The sequence below is a fragment of the Tripterygium wilfordii genome, chromosome 3 (assembly GCF_013401445.1).
Source record: "Tripterygium wilfordii isolate XIE 37 chromosome 3, ASM1340144v1, whole genome shotgun sequence".
NCBI classification, from domain to species: Eukaryota; Viridiplantae; Streptophyta; class Magnoliopsida; order Celastrales; family Celastraceae; genus Tripterygium; species Tripterygium wilfordii.
In genome coordinates this window covers 10,011,580-10,029,601 of record NC_052234.1, presented here as the reverse complement: position 1 = coordinate 10,029,601, position 18,022 = coordinate 10,011,580, and the positions used below count along the sequence as shown (strand labels likewise).

The window sequence follows — 18,022 nt, the reverse complement described above, 5'->3', positions numbered from 1 at the left end:
CAGTCATGAGAGATTTTTTTCCCCCTTAAATTATCATATGCTTGTCTCATACGTGTAATTTACAAACTATAAGCTGCTAAACTTTCAAAAAAAACAAAAACAACCCTAAAATTCTAAATTTATAAAAATATTTTGACAACCGAAAACGACTTATTACAAGTTTGTCATTTGAATATACAATATGAGTCTTAACATGCGCCGTCAGGCCCGCACGCACATAGGTATCTGACTTGACAATAACATGATAAGTTTAGCCAAACCCTAAATACGTGCCACAATGATATTTCTCTTAGTACGAATCTACTCCAAACTTTTCAAGACCATATTATTTGGCGCTAGAGATTCACTACTATGCTATTATTCAAGTTATTCATAAAATCCTAAACCCTTAAGCTTAAATATTAAAACCTAAATCTCCTAAATCAACTTAAATCTCAGTCATTTGTTCAGTTTCAAAATATATTTGTTTTAGCTAAAATAACATCCTTACCATAAAAGCCAAGTACAAAGAACTAAACTATGTATTTTCTTAAGGCCTAAGTAGTATTATGGTTTCACAGCTTCATGATTGGTAGATGTTGGGACAATGTGTGTACCCCTACAAATACCAGCACACCATAATATTTCAGTGCGGTACTGACTAGAGACATATATGCGTCTGTTTCCTTGTCAAGTTTTTTCCATTTAATTTTTATTCAAAGAAGTTCATGGAAAGATCAACAACAGTGGTAACGAAAACCCTTAATGGCAGGAAACCAATCTTGGCTCCAATGGAACCAGGATTTCTTCCTTACATTACCTTCCCACAGAAAACCAACATCAGAGATGCATCTTTCTCCTCTTATCTCCAAACAGAGGAACCAAACCAAGCTGTTGATGATTCAGAGATAAGCATTTTTGATGCCCAGGAGTACTTCAACGAAAACAATGTCAATGACCCAAAACCCACCAAGAAAGTTTCTCCAATTAATGGTGTCAATCTAAAACGCTCACCAGAGGTGCCCAGACTTTCCTCTGCCCCTTCTTCTGTGGATGGATATAGAAATTACAGAGTCAGGTCTTTCAATGCAACACCGACGGCTTCTTCCGAGGCTAGTTGGAACAGTCAGACTGGTCTGTTATCGAATCCTCCTGGTGCCATTGCTGTGTCAATTCGAAATCCTCCAAGTACTGATAAGAAGACAGGGTCCTCTGCGAAATGGATTTTCCGGCGAAAGTGTCCTTGTTCCGGAAAGAAATCTGTTCAGGTGGAGGAACATATTAATCCATCAGAACCCAAAATCACGATACCACGACTAAAAGAAACTTGTACTTCCAAACCCAGAACAGACAGTCCGATTGAAAACTCTGCTTTGCGAATTTTGGGGGCGCCAAGAAGGGAAGACATCCCAAGTGTTCGACGAATATCCGCCGAGAATCACTTCGCTTCAAACTTGACCAAACACGAGCGTATATTGCCGTCGGGACGGGCCTTCAATGATGGTGGTTCTGGGTTCACCTTCCCCATACTGAGCCACCAGAAATTGGTATTGAATGGTTCGGATACTCCACCGCTCGATCAGGACCCACCCCGGGAATCCTTGGAAGTTTTCAGGCCGAAGGACGAACTGGTCTCGACTACCGTGTCTGGGATAATTACACGCAGGAGTTTCACGTTCCCGACAAGCCCCAAATCCAGAATGGTCCCAACAGACGACGACATGGCCAGCGATGCGAGCTCCGATTTGTTCGAAATCGAGAGCTTCTCCACTCAAACGACGTCGTACCCAACTTGCACCCGTCGAGACTCACTCGAAGACGCTTCAACATTCAATTTACGATCAAGATTTTTGCAGCTCCACCGAAGTCTGGACGAGCCAATGACACCGTCGCTGGCCCCAACAGAGTGTTACGAGCCGAGCGAGGTTAGTATTGATTGGAGCGTGACGACAGCTGAAGGGTTTGACAAAGCAAGCGTAACAAATTTCTCAGTCACCGCATCGGAGGCGGAGGAGATGACGTGGCGGGAACGAAACAGCGGTGGCGGAGGGAAGAAAAAGGCGGGTGGGTTGTTGAGCTGCCGTTGTGAGAAAGCAGTGAATGTAGGGCCCCACCCAGTGAAGTGTGGGCCCAATGAAGGACAAAGGGTAGGACCAAGTGGAACAGAAAGGCATGTGACTGTGAGTAGTAGGGCACACAGAGTGAATAAGCCACCCCTCGCAAGCTCTCGCCCGTCTATTCCTTTCGCAACATAGACGATGGCCGCCATATACACTTCTTCTCTAAGCTGATGCTATCTTTTCTTTTCTTTTCTTTTCTCTTCTCCTCTCCTCTTCTCTTCTCCTCTCTCTTTGTGGTGTTCTTGATTTTCGAAAATTGTGTGATCTGGTATTTTGTGTCTTCTTGTTATGCTTTTACAGTTTCACTGCCTCCGGTTTCGACAAGACGTGTAGCTCCCCACACCAATGCATTTGGTTCGACTCATTAATTATTATTATTATGTATAGATTTCTTGTTGAGATTAATTTCTAATCAAAGTAATAGTCTCCACTTATCATTTAAATAAAACAATGGTGAAATCATTTTTTTAATATTATTATATTTAGAGGAAAAAGAATTATAATGGAATTATTTTTAATTTTATGTAATTGTTATTTCACTAAATCAATGACAATGCGTTGAGAAATATGTTTGTTATTAGAATCGAAATTTTGACACACATATGCCTAATCCAGTCGATTGTCAACCTAATCACCTCTCGTTTGTATCAATGGTGAAACTTGTCACTTCACTAAATCAATGGTGAAAAAGAATTTGTATTGTATACCATTATTTTACACCTTTATGCGATAAAATTTGATATTTAAAAACTCAAAATTTTATAAGTTATATGTCATGGGATCATATTAGGTGGCGATGTTTAATAATGAATTTTAATTAAAAAATAAAAAAAAATTATGTGATTTGTATATTAAATGTATTTGGACTCTTTAAACATATATATCATGATACTTTACTTGATTATAAATTTTTTTGAGAAGACTTAACTTGATTTTAATTATATTTATATATTGAAAAACTAATTTTATATATAACATTTGCATAACACACTTCCAATGTATATCGTGATTTCATGTCATTTCAATCGTAAATATAATCATAATCACGGAATTTAACCCAAATACGTGCTCCTGACCCACATTAAAGATTTGCACTATCACCCAAGCTACTCCACAGGGTAGTATCACCATTAAGTCAAACTATATATATCATTTTTGTCTCTAGCAAGAAACTGCTAATTGAGATTGCTATTTACTAATTAGATTGCTATTTTTCTAAATTTGATTTATTTATGGTGGACAATTACACTGAAATTCAAACAATTTTAAATTATTGATTAGGGCATTCGATCATTAAAACACATCAAAACCATAAAAGGTGAAGCAAGTGGGTTAGTGAATACATTTGTAATGTCAACTTTCTAATCAAGCTTTATTAGTACTTTAGATTTCCAAATCCAGCATAAACAAATCATCTAAAGCTAATCGTAATAATTGAAAGACACCGTCCCAATCTTCAAAGATTTGTATATTTGAGATTAAAACAATTATATTTAATAGCAATGTCAACGATTGTAAGCAAATTAAAGGGAAGTGTGATGCAAAGTTGCATTGAGAACTTTAAATAGTTCAAATTTATAGGAAAAGTTAATGTTATGCTCCTCTTGGTATACTTGTTTTTCATATATTTTCGGTTTTTTATTTTTTAAAATTAAAATAACTCCAAAAAATATTTTTGATTGTCTCTTTTAAAATACATGGAAAATAAAAAATGAATTGAAAACTGCTTGAAAAATAGAAAACGAAAAAAAATCCGAAGAAATAGAGACCACACAAAATAGAGAAAACAAAAACATGTGCAGAGGACATTTAATTCGTTAGTTGGTTTAAACAAAATAATTAAAAGCTAGCATACCGATAAAACTGTGAAAGCAACCTAATTTTCCAGCCAAAAAAATCGATTGGGAAAGGAAAGAAAACTGAAAGAGTAATTGTGGTTTTGATATCGTGTTGATAGGATACTCCCCTTCCTCTTTTTGTCATGATATATAACAGGCCTGGTTTTTTTTTTTTTTTAGTTGGTCAGTACATATATGTCAGCAATTCGTCAAATTTGTAAAAATGATGTCCATTTGCATAATTATCTTCTTCTTTTTTTTTTCCTGAAAAGGTCATGGAGACCGAAATATATAAATATTAACTCAAAATAGAAAAGAGAGAATGAGTATCGTATGTACTCGAACCATCACAAAGATGGGTTACAATCAAAATGACTAAAGAAAAAAAAAAGAAAAACACAAATACAAAATCAATAGTCGTCGGACACCCCCGGATGACATTGTATTTCACCGAATATCATTGAAAACCAAATGATACCGTATTACATTGGATTTCTTCGGGTTAAACGAAGAAACATGGAAAAATAACATCAACGAGGCACAATTATCTTGTTAAAAATGGAATATATGTGTATATATATAACAAATTTATGCAAGCATGCATGCATTTATGGGGATTGGATGGGATGTCCAAATTCATGTATTCAAACCGAACCGACCGACAGTCCTTTTTTGATATTTAGGGTAACTTTGGCTTCATGACCATTGAAAGATTTGTGGAAATGATGGTATTTCCATCCATCACATCATATATCAAGCAACACACATATTCATACTCCACATTTCCACCGGACATAAATATTAAATACTACTACTATTGACCATTTATTCATGACCAAAGGAATATATAAAAACTGCCAAAAGCCCATTAAATTTCCTACAATCAAGTGGGGATAGGATAGGATAGGATATGGTTAATATGGAATAAACCACGTCATCTAATAAAAACTTACATGCAACTTAATAATGACGGTAGACACTCTTGGGCTTGAGGATTATGGGCTCCATCTTTGTACTGATCGTGGGCTGTGACCCACGAATAGGCTATGCTAAGCACGTGTCACATCATGGTTGGGCCTCAGGAATCATGGGCTCAACCCATGTTGCGGTCATGAACCTCATGGTCCGTTTTATGTTTTGTTTAGCTGAGCCAGAGATGGTGGGTGGTCCTTATAGGCATATACCATTTGCTACAAACCCAAGTGTCATACGGCTAGTCCACTGCAAGTCTGCAACCACAAGATCCATCCAATTTACTCTTCACAGAAAACCCTAACCAAGGTAGATCGCCGACCACACTAGCACTCTCGAAGCCAGCAGCCTCTTCTCGGTAGCCGGCAATAGCAGCATGGCCGCCGCCATGACTCGTCTCCTCAACTCTCCGATCTCCGATTGCACTAGCTTCTCCTTAAACCGCCAATCCCCAATTCAAACTACGCCAAATCTCGCGATTTCTCCTAACAATCTCCATCTCCCTCCTCTATACTCTAAGACTCGCGATTGCCGTTCAAGTTTTAAACTTTTCGCCTCATCTGGTAATGGAGATATCGGGATAGGATCCGGCGGCGGAACTGGGGGTTCAGGAGGCGGCGATCGGTGGAGCTCTGGAGGAGGAGACGAAAGTTCGGACGATAAGAGAGACACTTTTGGACCATTGGGCCTGTTTTTGAATGGATGGAGATCTAGGGTTCAAGCTGACCCGCAGTTCCCATTCAAGGTCCTGATGGAGGAATTAGTAGGCGTGACTGCTTGTGTGCTCGGAGATATGGCCTCTCGCCCGAACTTCGGCCTCAACGAATTGGATTTCGTTTTCTCAACCCTCGTAGTCGGTTCAATTTTGAATTTCGTTCTCATGTACATTTTAGCACCAACTGCTGGCGCCTCTGCATCTTCCGGTCTACCTTCGATTTTCGCTAATTGCCCGACGAGCCACATGTTCGAACCCGGAGCATTCACTCTGTTTAACCGATTGGGTACTTTTGTGTACAAGGGTGTACTATTTGCCGCCGTTGGATTCGCTGCAGGACTGGTAGGTACTGCCTTGTCAAACGGATTGATCGCGATGAGGAAGAAGATGGATCCGGAATTTGAGACCCCAAACAAGCCCCCGCCAACGCTGCTGAATGCAGGTACTTGGGCACTTCACATGGGTTTGAGCAGCAATTTTAGGTACCAAACGTTGAATGGGTTCGAGTTCGTGTTGGCGAAAGGAATGCCGCCTTTGGTTTTCAAAGTGTCTGTAGTGATCTTAAGGTGTTTGAATAATGTCCTTGGTGGGGTTTCGTTTGTGATGTTAGCGAGGATGACTGGGTCGCAGATTGGAGGGAAGGCAGAGGCTGATACTGTTGAGGAGGTGAAGGAGAAGTTGGTGGGTAATGGTAGTGACTCTAATTAGTTGGGATTTTTTTGTTTTCCTCCTCTCTTTTAGTGAATTAGTACGAATAAAAGTCATTTGGTTGATTTTGCTATAGAGGGTGATTTTGCTATGCAGCATTGTTTATGACAGTGATAAATCTAGGATAACAAGTTTTGGTTTTGATTATAATGTATGTCGGATGGTTTTCTGAAAATGTCATGGTAAAAAATCCCTAAACTTATATGGAGGAAATGGTTGGTGTAAAAATAGCAAATCTTCGTGTGCAAATAAAATTACTCTAACCCTTATTATCTGCATCAGGATTAAATTTTCCGAAGAAAAAAAAAGGATGCAATTTTGAAAGGGGAAAAAAAAACACTTTATAGTTTTTGCTCTCTTGTTTGCTTATGTATTTTACAGCTGATAGAGCAAACTCCCAACAATGAGGTGTAAAATGGGTTCCAAATGTATGTGAAGAATGGTTCCTAAATTAACTAACTTATTTTTACTCTCCTAAATATACAAACTTGCCATCTCTTTTTCATATTTATATAATTGGGTACTCATACGAGGGAATGTAAATTTATATGTTTTGATAAGAACATAATGATATTATGTTTATAATTCTACACTTTCGTATAGATAATATGTTGGAGTTGTTCTTAGACCTATGTAACGTGTTATTGATTGGGTTGGAGTTGCTCTTAGACTCAAGCGCGTAGCAAAAGTTTAAAACTATATAAGTATAGTTCACTTCATGAGAAGATTTATAAATAGCCATAAACAACAGAAAATTATAAGGAGAAGAAATGAATGAACAATAATTGTCTGGTTTTTGGAGTTATTAAGGGTTTCGTATATCATTATCATTGAATTCAAAGCCATCAAACCACAGTTGTTCCAACTATCACCGCCATGGTTATCACTGCCATCGTTGTGTAATTAGAAGATAGAGGAAGCATCGTAGCTCCGAGCCCAATGGATGACCGATAGTATACGACCCGACAATAAATAATCATATTTTTGTAACACAAATAACTGTTGGAATATTGAATGCAAATTAGTCAGACTAAGAGTCACAAACCGTTGTAATTTCAAAATCAAGTTTAATCACCCATTGATTTTGAAACTGAAAATCAGTTATTATTTGACTTCTTTTAAGCCTTTCAAATAGGCTAGTTCTCTTAGGAATTGAGAATGTTTTCATCTTTGTTTTTCTCTCTACAACTAAATGAGTGTAAATACTCTCTTGGTGTTAAAATGTTGACATTCATCGTAGTAATCCTTTGGCGGTGTTGTCGTGGGGTATGTAGATCGAGTAGACATGGGAGCCGAAATTACAAACACATTTTATAGGCAGACAATTAATTGCTTTAAGACTAGTGTGTAACGTCTTCTCGAACTTTGCTCTCCTCGATCTTTGGTTTGTGATATTGTTCATTTTGAAAGTTATAAATACCATATTTAACATTAACTCCCAAATCAATTACATTGATTTAGTTTTCTCCAATATTTCATTAAAATGGTTTTGCTTACATCTCATATGAATGAGGAGCTCCTCATTTATGTAGAAGTTTATATTCATGAAATTAAGGTCCTGTACAAACATTGTTTTGGTGATTTGCAACTAATGTTCATTATATTCATATGCAAAAGGAAGTAGGAGTGGTACTTGTGAAAGATATTCAGACGCCTGCAATGCATAGGGAATGAGACACCAAAAAGTTGTCACGCTAATTAATTTCATTAATCATTCTTACAACATTTTTTATTTATTTGTTTCCTTCTCTTGTTATCCCAGTAATATTTTTATGGTTATGCGTTGAGCTTTGCCCTACTATTATTATTTAAACTTATATTAGATGTTCAAAGATTGAGCTTGCATAGTATCATTCTCGATTAACAAAAAAAAAAAAAAAACAGCAAATGCAACACTAATATAACCTGGCTAACCAACTTACGAATTAATAATGGACATTTCTATATTCGTCAACAATTCGCAATGAATCTGAGAGATTTGTTTGATGTCGACATGTTGTTCTCGGTTATAGAAAAAAATCATTGGAGATGAAAACTTAACAATGATAAGTAATAAATTTAAAACTTATGGTTTCGCCTTTCTATTATAGGTACACTATTTATTAAGAAACTATGGGGTCACATTTTCTTTCACTGAAATTTCATTATAAATCATGTTTGTCCAAATTATTTGATCTCTAATATTAATCTTGTAATTCTCTGCCATTATTCATCAGGGACATTTTATATAAATTATACTATGCTGCTTTTCATGTTACATACAATTTTTTATCTTAAATATATAACCTTTTCCTGTCTTTATATATAACTTTTAACAATTCAAAAATACGTTTGATTAGTTTTGAATCAGAAGCGTTAGTCGTGTTCCAGTTGCTGAGGTGTATAGAAAACATTTAGAGTGCATGTGGAGCCCATCACATTGCCGAATCATTGGGATCCCAGTTGCTGGGACAAATATCTTTTTTTCTCTTTTGAATAATTAAACACAATTAAATTTCTTAAACAAATATTTAAATTTTAAATCTTAAAGCATAATACATGTATTTTTTTTTGATTCATCACAACTAAATAACATTTTTTTTGCCAATTTATGTAAACACAAAATTCCAGGCGAAACTATACAATGTTAACTAATGTAAACCATTTAATTACCATAATTGAAAAACCTTGATTGGCTACATTATGGAAGTCACGTTTTGAGGAACATCTTCATTTGACTTGGCCTCTAAATTATGCAACTTTCAATTGGGAAAAAAGAAGAAGGTAAAAGATGCCATTATTAGTTGACCATAACTTTTCAAAGATTTGAATTATTGAATAATTAAGTGTTTCTGTAGCATTATTCACGTCTAAGCCTCCTCCTCTTCCAAGCCCTTTTCTTTGTATTCCAAGCCATAAATCTCATCAGTTTTCTGTTGAATTATCAAGTTCTAGGAGAACAACCAGGTATGCATGCAGCACAAGCAATTTATTTATGTGATTCTTGTAAATTGATAAATGATTCTTACACTCGTATAATATAACTAGTTGTTTCTCTCTTTTTTGCATGGAGATTTAAGATTTTGATTGGGATTTTCTTGCCCTGATGATTTCCCATTTCAAATGGAAATATAAGGAGTGTATATTCTCTGGCATATTGTTCTTCACCTACCTTGATGTACCATGTTTATGTCTTAATCTAGTTTTGCTTTCTAGGACCCAAAATTCTTGGAACTCGACTTTTAATGTTTTTATGTCAAATGTTCGTCTGTATTCTCTATGTTAGAGTCCCTCTGTTTTTCTTTTTTTTTCATTGAATTAACTGTGCAGGGAAACAATGTCAGAAGAGAAAACAAAGAGGGACGGGGACTTCAGCAGCAAAGAAAATCCTCTGAAACATAGTATAATGAGGAAATCTTGGTCAACTGATTCTTTATCAAGCACTGCCTTTGGAAGAACTTGCGTTTGTTCTCCCACAAAGCATGAAGGATCCTTCCGGTGTCGGCTGCATCACCGGACTTCCTTGAACAACCATCAAAACTATGAAAGTCAAATCCATGGCAATCCGAAGCCTGAAGCTGAAGAAAGCAAGTGAAGATTTTGTTTTCTTTGCATTATAAAGCTGCATGATTGTTTCTTAAGGTCTCAGGCATCACTGGTATCACTACCGTCTTCCAAGACAAGGATTGCTTGTTTGGTTATGTATTAGACATTTCCTTGGTTTGCCACAAACATCTTCTCTATCATCTTCCCTTTTTGGTTCTTATTTGATATTCATTCACAATCATAAGCATTTGCAAAATAAAAGAAGTGTATTGTGAACACTATGATGGCCCCTGAAAGAAATCTATAGGAAGATAAAACATCACAAACTACCAATTCAACAGAAAGCAACCGAATCTAGCTCTCAAAGTCGAATGCTCAAAGCCATCAAATAAGTTTTAGTTAACCGGTTTTTAATCCAGAGACAGCAGGTCACGAATTCATTACATCAAGTCCATTCATCTCCTTTATTTTAAGACACTGATTAAGTTGAACAAGCCAACTCTTTTATATAGATTTGGGAACCGTCAGCGAGGCAGATGAAGCTCATGGATAATGGTATCTTGAAATTCTTCCTCCACCTTCACTTGGCCCAAGTTAATTGTAACTCCAGCTAGTTTAACCAGGAGGCCAGTTCATTTGACGTCCCCCAATAAGGTGAACATGAATGTGGTAAACAGATTGACCTGCAGGGAAGCAAACCGCTCAAATCATAATTCTCAATCTGATGCATAAAAACATAAAACATAGAAAGAAAGGCAAAATCAAGACAGTAAACGTGTAAAGATTGGAGACGGGTCGAAATAATTTGACTCCATGAGCCTGTATGGTTAAAAAAAACCTCTCAAGAAAAAGTATTCTTGATTCTACTATTCTTTGCCGCCACTTTTCTGTTTTCCCATGTGTTTGTGCATGAACCCTTCCTTCCTTTTTTTTTTTTCCGTCTATTTAAAAATTTGAATTTAAAACAAGAACCGTTTACTTAAGCACTATTGATAGAGAGAATGCATACATCCATTTGGGCCATCATTGATCACAATCCTGTAGCCGTCATCAAGACCTTCCTGTTTGGCAACGAGCTTTGCGGTGTAAAGTAGGCGGCCAAGAATATCAACGTGCCTCTCCTCAGCCTAGGAAACAGATAGGCACAAAAATCACAAGAAAATGGAATTAGGTTGTGTTGTCTTGGAGTGAAGTATTCTCTTAAGTGCAAAGTAGTAAGCTAATTAAAAATCATGAATTACAGGAGAGAAAACGCTAGTGTGTGTAGAATTTAGCCTTTAGGTAAAGAAAATAAGAATAAATCACAATGGATAAATTTGATTTTTCGATATCAGTTTTCCAAGCTCTTCAAAGAACAATGATATTAGCTAAAGGCAACTTGCTTTATATTTTCTTTCACACCGAAGCTTCTCTGGTGTGAACACTAGATAAATATAAAAGGCGAACAATCACTCATCATTAGTAGGTAGCCCTTCGTTTCCAATACAGAAAACTCAAATACGAAAATCCAAATTACAGTCATCTTAGCTCTAAGAAATATCAAGAAATAAAAAAGTACCAAATTTGCTGTCATCTTAGCTCTAAGAAATATCAAGAAATGAAAAGTACCTTAGAGACTCCAGTCAAACCATCCTTGACTTTTGGAATAATTAAAATGTGCGTGGGAGCTTGGGGAGATATGTCCCTAAAAGCTAGAACCTGAGAACATAAAAAGACAAAATAAACAGCAAAGACTGATATGCCAACTGAATTGATACATCTAACCAAGAAATAGTTAAAACCAAGCGCACAGAAAGACAGATGACGAAGATAAGAAAGCATTATTAGATAACAGCAGAGAACAAATGCGGTATATTTGCAGAACTTTCAAGAAGCTTAACAGTGATAGATCTGCAGGCATCATCCACATTAAATAAAAGGCTTCACGAGCATCCTAAATGTTAATGGAAACCGTAAGCTTAGGGGAAACAGAAGATCGAGTTTATATGAAGTTACAACATCCACAAATCAATTCCAACCAACTAGGTAAACTTATCAGGAAATCAGAAACCAATCAGTTTCTAAGCTGAAATCAATTCTAAGTTTCTAACCAACCGAGTCAAATAACAAGCTCTGACTTTTTCCACTTTCAAGTAAGGGCAATAAAAACTAAAAAGTTCCCAACAGAAGCAGGCTTCTAAAACAAACTACTTTATCATTGAAAACATTAAAGTAAGATCTTTAGCAAGAGGAAGGCTCTGAACAACATGATGTCAACAACCAAAAGAAGAAAATATCAGCAATAGGAATACACCAAGGTACTACCTTATCATCTTCATACACCACAGTCGAAGGTATTTCCTTGTTAATAATTTTGTCAAATCTGCAGAAATGATAAGCGAATAATCAATGCGCTAAGTATAAATCTAGATAGAGATGTTGTGTAAGAGACAAACTTGTAGGCCAAAAGATGAACTGCTGCCACAAAATTAAACTCAAAGAGAGATAAAGCCAGATGAAACCCATACATTCCAATTCTCTCACCAACAAAATTATAAGCAACCATATATCTAGAAGGGGATAATTATAAGCAAATCGGCAACATTTTCCAATCCAAGAAATCAAAACCCAGTTGATTAACGATAAAATTACATGCTTTTGAATGCTCAAGCAACCACCGGCTAAATTCAAATAAGGGATAAAAGAGACAACCCGATCACACAATAAGGGAGATGAAAATGAAAAGCAGAAGCTTACATCGTTGGAGAATCAGATGGCTTGGCGGCAAGAGCAGCCTCTTTTTCTGAGGCCATGGCTTGATTCAGAGACAACTGAGAGGTTAACACTACAAGTCGGCTGCCTTTCCCCTCTTTAGCCTAGCGTTCGGCCTCCTTGACCGAATGGGGTCTAGCCACGTCATCATATCGCCATTTCGGCCAATCGGGTCCTGCCACCGAAGCACAATATGTACTCCACAAGGTAAGAGCAGTTTGGGTCTTGTTTGTTTTGAGCTCGGCCTGGCCCCTGGTTTAATTATCCTCCAATAGCCGATTGTTTTGTTTTGAGCCAGGCCCGGCCCATGTCTTACTATTATTTATTTTTAAGTGGAATTTAAATCAAATCGATTTTCTATTTCAGGCGACAGGCGATCATCGACTTTAACACATTAAAAGAACAGGAAAAAATAAATCGGAAAAAAGTATTTTACAAACTCTCCAAAATCGGGAATTTTGGATTTCCAAACCCTAGCCTTCAAATTGATTCTCTTCCCTGAATAGTAACGCTCGCTCTCTCGTCACAGTATGGCAAAGAAGCGGAAGCACGATGCCGACTCCATCGAGCCAACCCAACCCCAGCAGAAACAACAGCAGCAGCAGTTGGAACCAGTCGCAGTGGAACCAGAATCCACAAATCAATACGAACAAATAGTGGAAGAAGAGTACGAGGACGAATACGAAGAAGAGGAATCCACAAATCAATACGAACAAACAGTGGAAGAAGAGTACGAGGAGGAATACGAAGAAGTTGAAGAAGAAGAGGGAGTGGAGGAGGAGGAAGAGAACGAACACGAAGATCAGAATGCCCGAGATCAGACGGTAGAGGCTGCCAGCAATCAGACGCTACAGAATACGTCCACGTCGAATCTTGGAGCAGTCGAAGAAGGCGATGATGTCGATGAACCGATATCGAAGCTTCTGGAGCCGTTCAGTAAAGAACAACTTGTTACGCTGCTATGCGAAGCTGCGGATTCTCACCGCGATGTGGCGGATCGAATTCGGGGAGTTGCCGATGAGGATCCTGTGCACCGTAAGATCTTCGTTCATGGACTTGGCTGGGACACTAACGGCGAGATTCTTATGAGCGAGTTCAAGCAGTACGGGGAGATTGAAGACTGCAAGGCCGTCTGTGACAAGGTTTCGGGGAAATCCAAGGGATACGGTTTCATCCTCTTCAAGACTAGACGCGGAGCTCGTGAGGCCTTGAAGCAGCCCCAGAAGAAAATTGGCAACCGGGTTGCCGCTTGCCAGCTTGCATCTATTGGCCCAGTCCCCGCACCTAGCACTGCTCCAGCCGTTCAGCCTCAACAGCAGCCCTTGTCCGAATTTACACTGAGAAAGATATATGTGAGCAATGTTGGGGCTGAATTGGATCCACAGAAGTTGCTAGCATTCTTTTCCAAATTTGGAGAGATTGAGGAAGGGCCATTGGGGCTCGATAAGATAACTGGGAAGCCCAAAGGATTTTGCTTGTTTGTGTATAAGACAGTTGAGAGCGCAAAAAAGGCCCTAGAGGAGCCCCACAAGAACTTTGAGGGGCATATTTTGCACTGCCAGAAGGCTATTGATGGGCCAAAACCAGGTAAAGGTCATCAGCGGCAGCATCATGGTCAGCACAATTCGCAATTCCGAAGGAATGATAATCAGGGATTTGTTGGTGGAGCTGCAGCGGGGGGTGGGCATCTAATGGCACCAGCTGCTGGTATTGGGTTCAATCAAGGGGGCGGGTTCAATCAAGGGGGTGCTGCACCACAGGCTTTGAACCCAGCTCTTGGGCAGGCCCTGACAGCATTGCTGGCAACACAGGGTGCGGGCTTGGGGCTAAATAATCTGCTCGGGACATTGGGTTCTGCTGCTGCAGTTACTCAGGCTATGCCAAGTGCTGCTACCGGACTACAGGCTTTATATGGGACCCAGGCAAATATAAACCCTGGAGTGATGGGAGGTTATGGTAATCAGACTGGGATGCAGGGAGCTTATCCAAATCAGCAGATAGGGCAGGGTGGGTCTGGAAGGGGGCAGCATGGTGTTGGACAATTTGGTGGTGTTGGACCTTATATGGGGCATTAAGTGTCCCTCAGGTATGACAATTTGTTGCTTTGCGTTCCTTGAAGTTTTATTCTTTCCGGTAGGATAGTAGACTAAATAAATATGCATCTACATAGAACTAGCCTAATTGCTTTTGAAGCATCATGGTTATTGCTTTTGTAGCGTGCTAACATGCTGAACATTTCTTACTTTATTTCGGTGTCTCAGCTACCCGTTGTCAAATTTCTGGCTAAGAAATCTTTAATTGTCACAATTAGTCTCAGTGGTGCTATGTTTGTCTGTATCATTTCTATGGCGTTAGCTAGTTTGCAGGCCTATTGATTCTGAATAAGTGATCTTAGCTTCCACAGGTTTGTGCTTAGATGATAAAATGAATGGTTAATGGTAATGGATTTTGAACTATGAAACTTTTTTGGTTAGTATTTTTTGTGATATTATGTATTTAGACTTCATTTGTGACACAATGTATTACCAGTTGATCTGCTAATACAAGGTATGGAAGCAAATTGATACTTGTCATTGTGCTTCTGAGTTCCGACTTTTTTTCATTTTGCATGGAGATAAACAGTGCTTTGCATTGTACTTTAACAAATGATTTCAGATCATTTTCTAAATTAATCATGTTTTATTCAGCTTTTTCTTAAGTTTTTTTTTAATAGTTTTACTGCAAAAATAAAGTAGCATTTCCTTGGTATGGTTAAATGCCGAAAAAATTATTTCCCAGAGCTTTAATCAAGACCTTCGTTAATTCAAATTTCAAAATTTTACTAATTTCCGATGGATTTGTTTCTGAAATCTTTTTTATGAAATGATCTTTTTATGCATTTTGCAGATTCCTTTTGTTCATCAGTCTTTTAGTACCGCCCTGGTGAATCTTCTGAAGTTTTAAGGAGACGATGCAAATGAAGTCTTTATATTTATGCTGAAAAGTTACTCTTTGCTTACGACAGAGAGCAGACTCTTAAAACTGTTAAATGGAGTTTCGGTTTTCTCTATTTATTTTGGTTGCCTTGCATCCCTTACCTTTAATCTGTTCCAAAATGTCGTACTACTTTGGTCTTTGATATTTGCTTTCAAAGCTTTGAGAACAGTCTTATTAGTTTTCGTTATGTATCTATTTGTACCTTGTGGAGTTGGTAAAAATGAGCAAAAATACCTTTGAAATCTATCTATTTGTTAATTAAATATTGCTTGCGTTTTTAGTCTTTGGAATTAATTAATTTTATGCATTTTTGTTAAGGATTGTTATATATTTCGAAAGCGCTCTTTTTTGCTCTAAGATGGTTTTTGTCATTGATTCCTTAATTTTAATTGCTGTGAATTTATGATTTTGTAAATAATATTTTGTCCAGCTGTAATTCAGAAGCCATATTCCTGAATAACTTGTGTATTAATGCATGGTGTGTTCAAGATATTTGAATCTCAGTGTTCGGCTATCTAATCACTCTTGCTCAGATTGCTTGTCTCATTTTGTACTGCAGGTGACCTTATGCAGCTTGAGCAACTATAGAAATTATGCCTTACTTGCACTAAGGATTTTCCATATGGTTGGGTTGAATAATATAACTTCGATCTTCAGATTGATTTCAGAGTTCATTTCCTCGGAAAACTTGTCATGTGGTTTTTTAATTATAAAATTAGGGTATAGCATAGAACTGAGGAAACGATTTTGAAACTTTTCCTTTTTATGAGGGTAAAATACTGCTTTAAAATTACTCTGTGTGCGTAAATTGAGCAGCTTGTTTAGAATTACTTTTTTTGGTGTTTCCAAGTGTTTTCGTTGTCGGTCTTACTCAAATCAAATTGAGAACATCTTGTTCAAACTTCGTGTTGGTTATTTTTGTAAACATCAACTATTGTTTACATTCGGTAAAGTCTTTGCAGTTGGATCTTTTTGAAGAACTTTTGAAGATTGTTTTGTGTTGACCAAAGATTTGCCTTATAAAACTTGAAGTTCGCTCATATTTTTAAGAGATGGGGAGAAAATGGATATAAGTTTAGAACAATGAACTGTTTGCTTAGGGTTTTGGTTAAACTTGTTTTCATGCACTAAACAACAAATTATACATTGTTCAACTTTCCATAATTCACTTCTTGGTGTTAGTGTCTGCAGACTAGTTGACATGTGTGGAAGGTAAGAAATTAAACTTACATTACTAATTTCTTGAATATTTTAGTTGAGTTAGATTTAATATCGGGATCCTCACATCGTCTCTGTACTACATCGAGCATAACATAATGGGCATACTTAGATAAATCAATAACAGCTTATAAGGGTTGCAAAATAGCAAATGTAGGACAGAAAAGATCAAAAGAACCATTGTTTCATGTCATACTTTTGTCCTTTTACCTGTCGTATTACATTCAAAAGTTTTCAATTGAAACCTGTCTTGTTTTTTCAAACATGGTGGTTAGACACATTGTAGAACATTTGCGTTTCATTGTCTTAGGCTTAACTTTCTAAAGTCCTTTAGTTTGCTTGAATTTGTTGAGAGTTTGATATTATTTTTGGCTCTCCTCCAACCGTTTGTAGGGTGCTGAATTAGAAGTTCATTTTGTCAAGATAACCTGTGCGTATTTGTGGGATATGAGCTTGTTGGACTTATTTTTCTCTTTTTTTTTTTAAATTTTTTTTATTGTAATTTGGGTTTTTTGTGAATGTATTTGTTGATTTGTATGGTGGAGGCTTTGATAATTTATTTTAGTTGGACTGCATTTTTGGTGGGATGCATTTCATAAGTCACCTAAAAGGGGACTTTTCCCCTCCAGCTTGTTAAAGATAATGCCCAGGTCTTTATGCACTGAAGTCAGTTTCTTTGCTGGGGCTATGATGCAAGTTCATTTTATGCGACTGCATATTTTTAGTGTATGGCCGCCATGGTGCTCTGAGATTATGAATGTAATTTGTAGTCTTTGTTTACTACGTAGTGGTATCTTGGATGGAGATGGATGATTTAGCTCTGTATATTCCTGGTAAGAACCTCTGAAATTTAAAAATTTATAACCCACCACCACTCTACCATCAGGGTAAACTAAGAGGACGAAAATACACATGGGTTGTAAGTTTATTCCTGGATGTTGATTTGCCTAAGACTGTTTTGAACACGGCATCAGTTGTAAATTCTGGGTTTCTTGTGTGTGCATGGGCTGGCTTTATGGTGCTGATGCTGTCATTACAATTTACAAGTTGAAATTGCAAAGCAACTGTTTTTACCGTTTGAGCCAAGAAAGTTTGCTTTCTACATGACAAGTTCCAATTCGGAGCAACCAGAGTTTTTTTGAAAGTTTTTTGAGAAGGTGTTTTAATTATTAGTCTTTGTCATCCAAATGAGTTGGAGAGTTTGAAATACGTGCCTTATT

General features: G+C 37.3%; 4 protein-coding genes across 5 annotated transcripts; 3 read left to right on the top strand and 1 right to left on the bottom strand.

Moving 5' to 3' along the window:
- The first annotated feature begins 664 nt into the window (after positions 1 to 664).
- Positions 665 to 2,504, top strand: LOC119990489 (protein PHYTOCHROME KINASE SUBSTRATE 4-like). The gene has a single exon (XM_038836434.1). The coding sequence runs from the start codon at positions 708 to 710 to the stop codon at positions 2,232 to 2,234; it is 1,527 nt and encodes a 508-aa protein (XP_038692362.1). The 5' UTR covers positions 665 to 707; the 3' UTR covers positions 2,235 to 2,504.
- Positions 2,505 to 5,124: 2,620 nt separating this feature from the next.
- LOC119995390 (protein RETICULATA-RELATED 3, chloroplastic-like) lies at positions 5,125 to 6,534 on the top strand. The gene has a single exon (XM_038841869.1). It carries the CDS (start codon positions 5,286 to 5,288, stop codon positions 6,330 to 6,332), a length of 1,047 nt encoding a protein of 348 aa, XP_038697797.1. The 5' UTR covers positions 5,125 to 5,285; the 3' UTR covers positions 6,333 to 6,534.
- A 3,610-nt stretch (positions 6,535 to 10,144) lies between these two features.
- On the bottom strand, positions 10,145 to 12,738 carry LOC119986910 (adenylylsulfatase HINT1). Its single transcript, XM_038831603.1, has 5 exons — positions 12,594 to 12,738; positions 12,162 to 12,219; positions 11,466 to 11,555; positions 10,867 to 10,984; positions 10,145 to 10,540 (listed from the first exon to the last, which is right to left on the bottom strand). The coding sequence occupies exons 1-5, from the start codon at positions 12,647 to 12,649 to the stop codon at positions 10,473 to 10,475; spliced, it is 390 nt and encodes a 129-aa protein (XP_038687531.1). The 5' UTR covers positions 12,650 to 12,738; the 3' UTR covers positions 10,145 to 10,472.
- A 254-nt stretch (positions 12,739 to 12,992) lies between these two features.
- On the top strand, positions 12,993 to 16,575 carry LOC119991628 (UBP1-associated protein 2A-like). 2 transcript variants are annotated; one of them, XM_038838010.1, is made up of 2 exons: positions 12,993 to 14,694; positions 16,144 to 16,575. In XM_038838010.1, exon 1 carries the CDS (start codon positions 13,139 to 13,141, stop codon positions 14,681 to 14,683), a length of 1,545 nt encoding a protein of 514 aa, XP_038693938.1. In that variant the 5' UTR covers positions 12,993 to 13,138; the 3' UTR covers positions 14,684 to 14,694; positions 16,144 to 16,575. The 2 variants fall into 2 exon arrangements, with proteins under 2 accessions (XP_038693938.1, XP_038693930.1); XM_038838002.1 differs by lacking the exon at positions 16,144 to 16,575 and adding an exon at positions 15,495 to 15,864 and having other exon boundaries at positions 12,996 to 14,694.
- The last annotated feature ends 1,447 nt before the right edge of the window (positions 16,576 to 18,022 follow it).

Excerpts from the sequence above, each read along its gene's own strand:
- LOC119991628 (XM_038838010.1), top strand. The coding sequence starts at position 13,139 with ATGGCAAAGAAGCGGAAGCACGATGCCGACTCCATCGAGCCAACCCAA.
- LOC119986910 (XM_038831603.1), bottom strand. The coding sequence starts at position 12,649 with ATGGCCTCAGAAAAAGAGGCTGCTCTTGCCGCCAAGCCATCTGATTCT. Across the intron at positions 12,220-12,593 it reads CCATCTGATTCTCCAACGAT|ATTTGACAAAATTATTAACA; the intron begins GTAAGCTTCTGC and ends TCATTTCTGCAG. Across the intron at positions 11,556-12,161 it reads TGGTGTATGAAGATGATAAG|GTTCTAGCTTTTAGGGACAT; the intron begins GTAGTACCTTGG and ends TTATGTTCTCAG.
- LOC119995390 (XM_038841869.1), top strand. The coding sequence starts at position 5,286 with ATGGCCGCCGCCATGACTCGTCTCCTCAACTCTCCGATCTCCGATTGC.
- LOC119990489 (XM_038836434.1), top strand. The coding sequence starts at position 708 with ATGGAAAGATCAACAACAGTGGTAACGAAAACCCTTAATGGCAGGAAA.